The sequence below is a fragment of the Bos grunniens genome, chromosome 15 (assembly GCF_055505025.1).
Source record: "Bos grunniens cultivar Pamir isolate PY7600 chromosome 15, Bosgru_T2T1.0, whole genome shotgun sequence".
NCBI classification, from domain to species: domain Eukaryota; kingdom Metazoa; phylum Chordata; class Mammalia; order Artiodactyla; family Bovidae; genus Bos; species Bos grunniens.
Window position 1 is genome coordinate 52,034,125 of NC_141179.1, and position 13,647 is coordinate 52,047,771.

Sequence of the window (13,647 nt, forward strand, 5' to 3'; positions counted from 1 at the left end):
GTCTAAAGTTTTATTGAGTCATTAAATAAGGATTTGATCTATGTTATTCGCCTGCTGCTAGACTGTTAGCTCCTTGAGGACAGGAACTAGAAGTCATGTTTATTTCTCTTCCCATTAAATGCGCAGTAAATACTTGATGGATGAGTGAGAGTGCACACTGCCTTTACTCTCCCAGGGAGTCTGCGATACAAGGCTCAGCTAAGGTCTAACAGAACCTTAGTGTGCTAGAACTTAAAGGGCTTTGAAAATCAAGTCAAACCCTCCTTGGGGTGACGTAATGATTTGGAGGCAGATCAGAACTAGAATCCAGGTTTGCTGGGCCTCTACCAGGACATATGTTTCGAAGAACCTAAAGTGAAAGTCGCTCAGTCGTGTCTGACTCTTTGCGACCCTATGGACTGTGGCCTGCCAGGCTCCTCTGATCATGGAATTCTCCAGGCAAGAATGCTGGAGTGGGTTGCCATTTCCTTCTCCAGGGTATCTTCTTGACCCAGGAATCAAACGCAGGTCTCCTGCATTGCAGGCAGATTCTTTACCAACTGAGCTATGAGGGAAGCCCAGACTTACTCCTAACTATGTCTTTCTTCCACTGCAAATAAAATCCAATTCCTAACCCAAAATATGCATAGCTACAGCTCATGTGGGGATAATTATCTGACTTGCTTTCTACCCACCCCTTCCCCACCAGAACATGCTATTGGTGATGGGGAGTGGGAAAGAGGCTGTGAGGGCAGGCTGGTTGTTGTTATGTAAAAAGCCAAGTTTTTGGAAAAGCTGGAAGTAGACAAGAATTCCTGTTCTTTCTTAGAGAAAACATATGTGACTGGACCGTGTGATTGAATTCTTCTCAAGTCTCTGGGCCTACTGCTTTATAAACACCCCCATGAGCCTGTCAGAGTAAATGATGTGAAGGCTGAAGACCATGCAGCCCTTCTTTGCACACCCACCTTCATCTACCCACTTCTAGTGTCATGATTCTGGTTGCCTTATCCCCTAGTTTAAATATTTTAGAATGCTTCATTCAGGGAGTCAGCTGCAGGTTCCTGTACAGTGGAACTGGTCCTGAGGCTGCATTGTTCACTGAGCAGTGGGCAGACAGCACTAGAGGCTCTAAGGCAAAGTGGCTGATCACCATTTTCTCCCTCTCTGTCTTTTAAAATATACAAATAACACTAAAAAACTAAAGCTTTTTCTTGCCACAGAGCAGTCTATAAAAATAGAGTAGTAACTACAACTAAAAAGATGCTTTAAGCTGCACTATCCAATCTGATGTAGCAGTGGAACTCCTGAAATGTGACTGGTCTGTTTTGAGATATATTGTAAATATAAAACATCGGATTTTAAAACCTTATTACAAAAAAAAAAAAGAGTAAAATGTTTCATGGGTAGTTTATATTAAGTATGTGTCAAAAGGGTAATATTTTAGATGTATTGGGTTAAATAAAATATATTATTAAAATTAAGATCATCTGTGTCTCTTTACTTTTTTAAAGCATAGCTATTGTAAAACTTAAAATTACACATATGACTCATGTTATATTTGGACTAGGCAGCACTAGTCTAGAAATCCTCAAGAGTAAATATTTTCTCAAAAGTTTTCTCTTCTGTGAAACTTTAGGATGCTAGCTGCTATTGTCCTCTCTATACCCACCCCCCCTTTTAAAAAAATATATTCTTTCATTTCATTTAATACCAGGAAGAAAGCCTCTGAGTGCCAATTATCTTTTTTATACCTGCTGCTCACCTGAGAAGAGTGCCATCTAGTGACAGTTGGGTGGTTGGGGAAGGAGTTAGAAGACTTGGGGAAGCAGAAGACTGGTGTTGGTCCCAGCTTCTGACTTAGAATTGTTGTATACATTTGGAACACCTTAGCTAACAAGTCTGAGGTGGAAGGAGGGAAAGTAAAATAGATACTCTTATAACAGAATTGTGCCTCTCTCTTAAGGTTCTAGTCTAGCTTTCCCCTCAGTTATCTAAATTCATTGAGGATCTATCATGGGCCAGAGTATGGCCTTGTCACTGCTCTCAAGGAGCTTACAGTAAGGTAGAGAATGAATTCAAACCTAGCCTCATACTCTAGATAAGCACTGTAATGATGGTAGAAAGGAAAATGCTTTTGGAGCATTGGGAAATCGTGACTTATTCTGCCTAGCAAGGAGACTGAAGGCTTCATGTGTCTCTCATATGGTACTCTCAGGCTGAAAGGCAGGTGGGAAGGATGTTTTAGTCTCAGAGCGGGACACCTTGACTGCAGTCATGGGGAGTGGTAGAAGATGGTCCTGAAACAGTCGTTTGGAGCTCCATTGTAGGAGATATGACTGCCTAAGGATGTCAGATCTTATCTATAGAAAGGGGGACCTCAGAGGGTTCTAAGCAGTGGAGTGACATTTTCACGACTGTGTATGCTCCTGGGAAGGATAAATTGAAACAGAGACATTGAATTCAGGGAGACTTAATGAGGTCATGGTCAGCCAGGTAAGAGACAGCAAGGGCTCAAATGGAAAGGAAAGAGTAGATACAATGAAAAGTTGGGTGGGGGAAAAGGTTGGTGTCAAGCATGGTCCCAGGGTTTCTAACTTGGGTCACTAGGAGGTGCTTTTATCCAAAACTGGAAGTGCAGAGAAAGGATCAGGCTAAAATGGAACACAAAAGACATGCTCTGGATTTGTGGATGGATCTGCAGAGGAAGCTGGCTAGAGCTGAAGTGCTTATGTTTGTGTTTCAGATGGTGACCCTCTTTCAGATGTGGGTTGTTCCCCTCTATTTCACAGTGAAGCTGCACTGGTGGAGGTTCCTAGTGATCTGGATCTTGTTCTCTGCTGTCACAGCCTTTGTCACCTTCCGAGCCACCCGAAAACCACTAGTCCAGACAACCCCAAGGTGAGAATTTAGCTAGTGGGTAGTGGGAAGGAGCCAAGTTTCCTGAAACTAATGGGTTAGGATGCATGGGAGGTGGGTGGGCTTAAACTGGGAAAAAAAAAATTGCAGTTTTTATCTGCCAAGATTACTTGGCACACAGCCCCACCAAAACAAGCTGATTGGGAGATCTCCTGCCCCATTCACAGAATAAAACCCCCCAAATATTTCCCTATAGCTTACCTTATGGTTTACATCAAGGTCTGTTTATATTAAAAGCTAACAATATAAGTAAGCAAATCCTGGTCCTTATGGTCTCATTTTAAGTGTTGTTTTCTTTTGTGAACTCTTCTCTGATCTCTAAGTAGATTTTCTGTCACGTTCTCTTCCTAGTGCCCTGTAGCTTTCCTTCATAGAACTTACCACAGTTTATGACTAAATATTATTTTAAGTGTCTGTCTCCCCCACTAACTAACTGAGATCAGGAGCCACATCCATGTTGTTTGTCACTGTATATCCAGGCTCTGCCAAAGGGCCTGGCACATAGTAGCCTATTCTGAATTTTTGTTGAATGAATGAATCTTAGCAAATTTAAACTGGAGAATTATAACAAACAATACTTCCTTCTTTGGTCACAAAGCAGCCCCTTCCTGTATAATTCTTTGTATTTCCAAATGCATTTCTCATCTGATCCTCCCAACCAGCTTGTGAGGTCATTTATATCTATGCTTGACAGAAAAAAAAGAGAGAGAGATTTTCTCATTCATTCATTCAACAAGCACCTGCTCTGTGTCAGGCCCTGTGCTGAGTGCTGGGGATACAGAGCTGAATAAGACATGGTCCCTGCCCTCAAGGAGTACTCGTTTTAATGGAGGAGATGGACAAGAAAGCAGCTGTTTCAGTGCAGTTGGTAAGTGCTTTGAGACACGTGTGCAGGTCTAGGAGAGCCTAACAGAAGAACTGGCCAGTCTCAGAGTTGTGACTACCTGATCCAGAGACCTCCAACTTGAAACTTACTCTTTTTCCCATGCTTCTTATGTTCTACTTTACTGCCAGCCTTTTCTTGGCCTTCTATTATTCTACATGTTTGTTTTATTCTACAAAATAAAGTTTACTTACAAGGTGAAGTCAGTGATCCAGAACCGCCTCTCTGGCTATGGTAGTTTGTTGTTATGGAGAAGGAAATGGCAACCCATTCCAGTACTCATGCCTGGAAAATCCCATGGACAGAGGAGCCTGGTAGGCTACAGTCCATGGGGTGGCTAAGAGTCAGCATGACTGAGCGACCTCACTTTGACTTTTCACTTTCATGCATTGGAGAAGGAAATGGCAACCCACTCCAGTGTTCTTGTCTGGAGAGTCCCAGGGATGGAGGAGCCTGGTGGGCTGCCGTCTATGGAGTCCCACAGAGTCAGACACGACTGAAGCGACTCAACAGCAGCAGCAGTTTGTTGTTACTGTTGCTTAGTTGCTAAGTTGTGTCTGACTCTTTTGTGAGCCCATGGACTTCAGCCCGCCAGGCTCCTCTGTCCATGGGATTTCCCAATCAAAAATACTGGAGTGGGTTTCAGTTTCCTTCTCCTAGGAATCTTTCCTACACAGGAAAGACAAACCTGCATCTCCTGCTTGGCAGGAAGGTTCTTTACCACTGGGCCACCTGGAAAGTCTCCTATAGTAAAAGCCATTATAAAATATATAGGCTCTGGAGCCAGATGGATGTGGATTGGAAACCCCCAACCCTGCCATTTGTTAATTATATGACCCATATGACTGCATGTTTCTCAGCCTTGAATTCTTTATCCCTAAAAATGCAATAATAATTGCTACCTCATATAGGGTAATATGAAGAAAGTATAATAAAGCATGTTAAGTATCATCAGGTAATTTAAATATATTAGCTAAATCACTGAAAATATGTTTTTAACATGAGAGGTTTTCAGTGATTAACAACTAGCATTCAGTAATGCTTTACAGTTTCAAAGCACATTCATAAACATCCACATTTATTTTTGCAGCATTTATTGACCATATATTTTATACACTAGGAAATGGGCTATATACAATCCAGTGAGAAAGGTAGTAAGGGGTTCCTGTTTTAGGACTTAATAAACTTGTCTCAAGTTAATATGACTTACCTGGGGTTACTTAATCCACGTTCCTCCTAAAATGCCATATCCTTTCCGCTGTGTCTCACTCCCAGCTGATCATTGCAGACTCTGGATGGTGGAGCTTCTGTGGTCTTTGAAGGTGGACACTGCAAGGTGTTTGGGTCCCTTTGCTAACCTGAGAAGTCATTATACCCTTGCTTAGCCACAGCAGGGAGGCCCAAGCAGGGACCTTGAGCATCTTCCCTCAAGCCCATTAGAGTGACAGTAACCTTGTTGGCTCTCAATAGCTAGACGGATTTGCTGAGTTGCTCTTTAGCTCTCCTTGCCAGTAGAACAGTGGCCCATGATATAAGGGACCTACGTCCACAGCATTTAAAAGGCTCTGGTACATTCTGGGAACAGTCTTTCCTCTCCGAACCTACTTGCAGTCAACCAACCAGATTCCATACTTCTTTTCATTGGATCCTAGGGAGCATGGCTCCTCTTTCAGGAGAATCTCATACCCCCATCAAACCCCCACTCCCCAACCCACACCACTGACACACACACACATCCAAATAAAGGTATTCTTTGAGTGCCTCCTTCCTTATCCCTTCTCTTCCAAGGGGGAAAAAAATTCAGAAGCAAACTCATTAGACATCATTCATTTTGTTATTGTTCTCTGGGTTAGAACAAAGCAGTATTCAGATTAACCATGCCCAGTTACAAAAGCCTGTAGCTAGTTCTACCTCTTATTCATTTTTCCTTGAATCCTCTTTCCTGGCAAGAATACCTGTTTCCTTCTGAGCATAGCTATAGTTACTGATTTTCACTTCCTTATCCAGCTAACCTAAATTTGACATGACATAGTTGTCTGAGGTTAGGCAGGCGTTCTTTGTTTGATGTTGAAACCTCCTTTTAAAAAAAAAAACAAACACTGAAGGATAATTGCTTTACAGAATTTTGTTTTCTGTCAAACATCAACAGGAATCAGCCATAGGCATACATTTATGCCCTCTCTCTTGAACCTCCCTCCCATCTCCCTCCCCACCCCACTCCTCTAGGTTGATACAGAGCCCCTGTTTGGGTTTTCTGAGACATACATCAAATTCCTGTTGGCTATCTATTTTACATATGTTGAAACCTCCTTTTAATGCTCCCTTTTCTTCCCTTGGTTTGAGACCAGGAAAATATAAATACCAAAATACAAATACTAAATACCTCCCGGGTATGTGGAGGTGTTTTGCAATTGAGGGAGTGATCAGCCATGTATAGTAACTGAAGTTGCTCAATATAAGTCCTAGGCAAAGAGCCTGATGTCCCCATTGATGTGAGAGAAAGGAATTCTGGTCATGCAGAGGCTCTTAGGCCAGTGTTTCTGGGTCAGCATTACTAATTTTTTCTCCTTTCTCCAGGTTGGTTTATAAGTGGTTCCTGCTGATCTATAAAATCAGCTATGCCACTGGCATCGTTGGCTACATGGCTGTCATGTTTACCCTCTTTGGTCTTAACTTATTATTCAAGTGAGTACCCTTTGCTTTTGTTTTTGCTGGTGTTTGGGGAGAAGGGACTGGTGAGATGTGCCTTTGTTCCTGGGACAAGTCCTGAGTTTTAGCGAGAGGAACATGGCACTCAGGATAGGCGACTCAGGCTGTGGAGGATGGGAGGATGGGAGGCCCCTGTATGATTTTGTGCTGGTACAGAGAAAGGAATGTCTGGATAATACAGAGTTAAGAGTCTCAAATCATTGGTTGTACTTTCTAAGAATTTATATTTTAATGGAAAACTATAATAACAAAAATAAGCATAATAATGATTATACCCGTAACTTCATCACCCCAACAGAACCATTTTCCTTTTCCATGTGTGTATTGTTTCTTACAGTATCCACTCTACCTTAGTGGTCTTATGTTCAAGCAGAGTAGGAGTTGGCAAACTATGTCCTATGGGCCAAATTGACCTGCCTTCAATTTTTATAAAATAAAACATTTCTGCTGAAACACTCATTTGTTTACACATTGCCTGTTGCTGTTTTTGCAGTAAAACAGCAGAGTTGAATAATTGTGGCAGAGACTTGAAGGGCCATAAATCTAAAATACTTACAATTTGGACCTTTACAGACAAAGTTTGCTGACCCCAGGCTAGACAGTTGAACTCATGGAACGGTTGGTTGCACCTGGCAGCAGATCCGCCTAGAAAGATACAAGACCAGAAATAATAAGGCAGTGCTTGCTGGAGTCCTTCCAGTAGTCCCAGGGCTGAGATTTGAGGGAATGAGACCACGCAGGTGAGTGTGGGAGCCACCCAGGCCCAGAAGCTGCACTTCTCCAAGGAACACATCAGGCTTAAAACTTCCTGGATCCAGATCCTGTGTTCTAATTGCAGATCAGGTTCAACATAAGCATTGTTGCTTTGTAACACAGCTGACATTCTGCTTTTAAGAGATTTCTCAGGAGACAGAATTAACCTGTGGACTTCTACGTCTTGCTCCACTGTTGGGCGTGTAGGTTGTTTTTCAGTGTACTGCTGCCACGGATAACACTGCCGAGTTGCCTCCTAAGGATACACGACTAGGAGTGGGATTCTGGCTTTTCCTATTGTCATAAGCTTTCCAAAAGATCTGATTCAGCATATAGGTCCCCTCCCACGCCCCTGCTCATTAGATTGAAAGCCAGATAATCCTGTCCTGGACTCTGGGACAATGACTATGACAACGATAATGACTCTGGGACTGGAGGGTACAAAAAGTAGGGCAGAAAAGGGTAGAAATGTGGTTTCCTGGCTGAGGGAATGGGGGCTGTAGTCTGTGGGTCATGAGGAATTCTAAGCCTGGGACAGTGCATTGAAGCTAGAGATTTAGGATTAAAATTTAAATTCATGACCATTGACCTCTTCCCCAAACTGAGTACACTGTAGGCAGGAGTTTCTGATACTGAAAGATGTCAGTCGTACTTTATATAGTGAGAGGACAACCACGGAATTCTTCCTTCCAGGTGTAGTACAGGCTGAAAGAATAAACAGGTGCCACAGATCTTTATAGGAATTTATCAGTGAAGAGTCATCAGGTCTCATCAAAGAAAACCCAGGTATTTCCAGATAGCTTCCTAACCTTTGTGATTAAAAAAAGTAAAAACCAAGATTCTCCATGTTTTATGTTATGTTTTTAAAGGTATTTACTCTAGAATTATAATTTTTACTTTGATAAACTACATAAGGAGGAAAATATACTTGAGAATCTTGACCATTTTTATGATGCTAATTAGTTAATTGGTATAAGACCATGATATCAAATTAGTATGTTAAATATTACAAGATTGGTGGGCAAATTCAACTTTCTGAGATAAATGTAATTTACAGTCTTAAGTGAACACATTCAGTTCTTCATACAAATGTTTTAACAAAGATACTTTTCTTTAATAAACATTTAAAGACTCAAGTTTGCAAATTATTGGTCCGTGAAATCACTAAAACAAGCTTCCTAATATTATAGGCATGTTGCCCTTAGTAAGAAGACTTGAACCAAAATTTAACTTTGGTGACATGATACAGAATATATGTAGTTGCAACTTAAAAATTGTTTGTAACGGGTATGTGTATATTTACTAACGTATCTTTCTTTTCTAAAGCTGTGGTTAGAAAGCTTTTTTTTTGTAAAAGGTCAAATAAATATTTTAGGTTTCATGGGACAAAAGGCAAGATCTAGGATGGTTTTTAGGTATTTACGTAACAAGAGAGAAAACGCCTCCCTGCCCCATGTATTTGCCTGGGTGAACTGTCTCAGATGGTGGGCGTTCTTTGTGTCCACTTGCCATCAGGTGAAACATTCTCTGAAGGAGGGGCCTGAAGGGGGTGGGTGAGCACTGGGATCAGTTTCAGTCTGCTCCTGTGACACCCAGAACCTGCTGTGCTCTTCCCTTCTTTTGGAGGGCTTGGCCATTTCAATTTAGGCAACTTGCTGGAGGAGAGGCAATTCATTAGTGAGTTGCTGACTTCCAGACCGAAAATCCCACTGTTTGGTGTGCAGTGGTTGCCAGTGGTGGAGTCCCCAATGTGTAAGTGCGAACCAGAACAGAGCCTAGGCTGCTGCAAGGCATGGTCATCAGTCACAGGAGGCAGGCACTGGAAACCCCGTGAGGAAATGGGCAGAAGGGGATACTCTGTCTTGGTCTTCACAGCTTCCAGTCCTAGCCTGTCAGGAGGTGCTCACAGACCATATGCAAACAGGTTGGACTTGGTTTTAGTTTGTCAATACTTGCTCTACTCTTGAGGCTTCCAATTTTAGGCGCTGCCTTATGTGTCCCAGAGTAGTAATGCAAAGCAAGTGCGTCTCAGGGCAAGTCTTACAGGCCATACTGCTTCCCTTACAGGATCAAACCTGAAGATGCTATGGACTTTGGCATTTCTCTCCTCTTCTATGGCCTCTACTATGGTGTTCTTGAGCGGGACTTTGCAGAAATGTGTGCAGACTACATGGCATCGACCATAGGGGTGAGTTCACCTGGGCTTTTATTACTGCCTCCTGCCACCTTCAAAGAGTTCAAGATAGCATTACTTGTTTGATGGAAGAGATAAGCCTTACAAAATCCTTCAAGATGTGAGTGGTTATATATGGAGATTTCCTCTTTAAAATTTGGAAAGCTAGATCTCAGAGGTACCCTGGAATTTTTAACTCTAAGCCATAAGGTAAAAATCACTTTACCCTACAGGAAGTTGAGAGTCACTCAACAGATAATTATTTAATGTCTCCTGTGTCCTTAAGCACATCTAATGTGCTTAGATTAGAAAGGTGTACAAAAATAAACTTGAGTATTGCCCAAATGGAGTTTACTGTCGAGAGAGATGGGTATTAAAGTAATTTAAAACACCAATAAATTATATATGATACATTCATTATATTATTCATAATAATATATTATGAAATTATATTATTAGAAATTATAACTAATAAATATTATCAAGGGAGGTTCATGATACTATTAACAAATACAGCATTTGACCTAGTCTTGTGGCTCAACGGTGCCTTCCCTGCTGTGACTTTTGAGCTGACCTGAACAATGAGTGGGAGTTAACCAGATGAAGTGAAAAGTGAAGTGTGTACCAGGTAGAGGAAATAGCATGTATAAGAGGCCTGTAGTGGGAGAAAAGGTGAGAACTTTGAGGAACTAAGGCTAACGTGGTTGTGGGGCTGAATTATAGTGGAAGTGTCTAGAGAAATAAAGGCTAGACTAGAAAAACCCATATAGGCCAAATGAAAGATTGTGATTTTTATACTAAAAATACTAAGGGTCTAAGATAGAAAATGATGTCATCAGATTTGCACTTGGAAAAGTTCATTCTGGCTTTTTGGATAGAGAACAGATGGGAGGGGGGTCCACAGATGAGCGTGACCCACTATGACTATTTAAAGAGACAGTTGCAGTAGTTTGTGCAAGATGAGGGCAGCTTGGATTAGTGTAGAGATGGTGAAAAGGGACAGAAGTAGACTGAGAGGTATTTTGGACGTAAGTTTGACAGGACTTGGATATAGATTGGTTCTGGGGACTGAAGGAAAAAACAGGAAGAAAAGAAAGGTAGGTACTGAAGCTGACATTTCTGACTCAAGCAACTCCTCGGATCCTTCACTGAGATAGGAAATGCTGTGAGAGGACCAGGTGGAGACCATGCAAAGATTCTTCAAGCCTAAAATATAGATAAAGTAACAGTCAGTCTAAGAAACCCAACTCGGTATCCTTACTCCTTTTTTTCCACAATGGAAATATGTTTGTTGTTTTGTTGTTTGTAAAAATAATGAGTTCTTTTTGTAATTGTGTGAACAACACAGAAGTGCTCCCCATCTTGGTATCATTCCATTAGACCCCACCCCAAGAAGAAATATTTCCAACTTTAATAGACATTTCTCCAGTTTCTGTGCTGAAATAATTGTGACTCTTGGTGTGTGGGGACTGAAGGGCATTCCAAAGTTCTTTCTAGGTCGAAGTTTGGCAAGTTGGAGAGAAGCCCTAGAACATCAGGGAAGTGGGTTCTCCTGGTTCTGCCACATACAAGTCCTGGCTTTTAGCCAGGAGATATCAGTGGAGACCAATTGAAAAGAAAAGAGAGGCTTGGCACTGACTTCATGTGAGGCACTTCAGGACCTCTTGCTGAGCTTGTGGCAGTTTTGCAGATGGGGACCTCTTGGCTGTGCAAATTTGTATGTCACAGCTACTGTGATCTCATTTGTGCCTTGGGCTGGTAGGCTTAGGGCAATTCAGGTTAAACAGAAGATACAGCTATCAATAACCTTGGGTGTGTGTGCTAGTCACTCAGTCATATCCAATTCTTTGTGATCCCATGGACCATAGTCTGCCAGGCTCCTCTGTCCGTGGAATTTACCAGTCAAGAATACTGAAGTGAGTTGCCATTCCTACTCAAAGGGTTCTTCCCGACCCAGGGATTGAATCTGCATCTCTTATGTCTCCTGCATTGTCAGGCAGATTCTTTACCACTGTCCCACCTGGGAAGCCCTATCACCTTGTGTAATGTCAACCAAGTACAGTTTTGGGTCTGGAACTTTGTGTCCCAGTATCATGGGACTCTTATTTTTCCTGTAATGGATTAAATAGAAAACAAAGTATATTGGGTCACTTTATAGACAGCCTATTAGATTCTTTTCTGAACAGCTGTCTCATGTTTTAACAGCATCTCACTTTCTCTTATTTAGTTGTGTCTTCAGCTGTTCATTCAACTAGTTCACTCCCTGAAGAGATTTTCAGACCCTAGATTGTCTAATTACTCACTTTACTTTCAGCAGCAGCTGTTCACTAAAACTGTTTCCTTCGGTGGCACAACCAGCTTTTCGAAGTGTCTCTTACTGGAATCCTGTCCTTTACTCTCTAGTGATTTCTTCTTCTTTTTCGTTTTTACAGGACCAGTTCTCATGATTTTCCCAAGTAGTTGCCAACTTTATCTCAAGGTTATTATCAGCTGCCAATTTAAATATAGCCTTTATTCCGTCCCAGGTGGGTCCCTAATGACTAATCTGCAGAATCCCTTTTCTGTCCAGGTGGAGCTAAGCTCAGAATTGATTGATTACCAAGTTAGCATCACTCCAGTACTCTTGCCTGGAAAATCCCATGGACGGAGGAGCCTGGTGGGCTATAGTCCATGGGGTCACTAAGAGTCGGACACGACTGAGCGACTTCACTTTCACTTTTCACTTTCATGCATTGGAGAAGGAAATGGCAACCCACTCCAGTGTTCTTGCTTGGAGAATCCCAGGGACAGGGGAGCCTGGTGGGCTGCCGTCTCTGGGGTCGCACAGAGTCGGACACGACTGAAGTGACTTAGCAGGAGTTGCAGCTGGGAGAAGGAGTTATTACATTGGCCTCTGCAAGATAGGATTTGACATGGGCCTCTTCCCATGTTCTTGGGAAGAATTATTGGGTACTTCAGTGATTGTAAATGATAATCCCGCATAAGATAATTCCCTGCTGCTGCTGCTAAGTCGCTTCAGTCGTGTCCGACTCTGTGCGACCCCAGAGACGGCAGCCCATCAGGCTTCCCCGTCCCTGGGATTCTCCAGGCAAGAACACTGGAGTGGGTTGCCATTTGCTTCTCTAATGCGTGAAAGTGAAAAGTGAAAGTGAAGTTGCTCAGTTGTGTCCGACTCTAGCGACCCCATGGACTGCAGCCCACCAGGCTCCTCCGTCCACAGGATTTTTCAGGCATAAGTACTGGAGTGGGGTGCCATTGCCTTCTCCGAGATAATTCCCTAATAATGATAAATTCCAGCTTCACCAGGAGACCTGGTGGGAGAATTTCTCGTTAGGGTGGAGAGTGCCTCAAACACTAGCTCTTGACCCCTTGTATTCTCCTTCCTTTCATGGGATGTCACTAGTTACCCCCACCACTCCATGATAACAGTCTGTCCCAAGGGTAAACCACATACCTCACTGTACCTCTTAGCACAGAATGTAAGAATCAAACAGTCACATTGGATTTTATTAAAGAGTTGAGGATAAGAGCGTGAAAATAAAGTGTGAGCCTCTTTACCAGGCGGCCTGCTCTCCAGGGCTTTTAGACCCTGCCTCATCCAACTCGGCCTATATCAGTGTACTGGGTGTCATCTTAGCACCCACAACCTGGAATCCACACCTGGACAGTGACTGTCCTCCAGATGCCAACACCCAGAGCCTGTGTTCTTGACAAAAATAGTGCTGCCCCTCCTTTATTCCACAGGCTAATCTTCTGAATCCTAGTATCTTACCTGATAGCTACCTCTCCCTAAGTAATTGACATTGAGAATGGCTTTCCCTTTCAGAGGAGCCACTGTATCCAACTATCTCTTTCAGAGGAGTCACTTTGAAAACTCCCATCCAACAGAATGTGACCTTGCTGATCCTAACTATGGACAGGCAGTTTGCTATTTCCCCAGGGTCCCATCCTGGAGGTCATAGGAATACTAGGATGGCCTGTGATAGTACCGGGTGAGTCACCAGGAGTTCATTGATTTGTTGTTTTCCAATTTTCTTCATAAATATTGCTGAGATTTAGTAACAGGTCTTCTGCTAGGGCTCAGGATGCCAGCAGATTAGATCAGACAGGAATGTGGGAGAAGAGACTCCAACATGAGATTAAAGGGATCTATCTTAGAGTTCTTTCCAACCCTGAGAATTTCAGGACTGTTTTTATTTCTGCCCACTTTGGTCAGATGGGCTTTGGTCTT

The 13,647-nt window shown here is 42.5% G+C and overlaps 1 protein-coding gene across 21 annotated transcripts in view; it reads left to right on the forward strand.

Moving 5' to 3' along the window:
- The window catches only part of RNF121 (ring finger protein 121), an 82,021-nt gene that overhangs the window by 54,597 nt on the left and 13,777 nt on the right, over positions 1-13,647 (forward strand). For 8 of the 21 annotated variants that reach the window (XM_086340541.1, XM_086340547.1, XM_086340539.1 and 5 more), the window contains 3 exons: positions 2,726-2,880; positions 6,359-6,466; positions 9,311-9,431. In XM_086340541.1, the coding sequence (XP_086196667.1) occupies positions 2,726-2,880; positions 6,359-6,466; positions 9,311-9,431 (384 nt within the window). Of the gene's footprint in view, positions 1-2,725; positions 2,881-3,652; positions 3,767-6,358; positions 6,467-9,310; positions 9,432-11,848; positions 11,938-13,647 lie in introns of those variants that run through there. The other 13 variants (XM_086340557.1, XM_086340555.1, XM_086340560.1 and 10 more) reach the window with 4 other exon arrangements.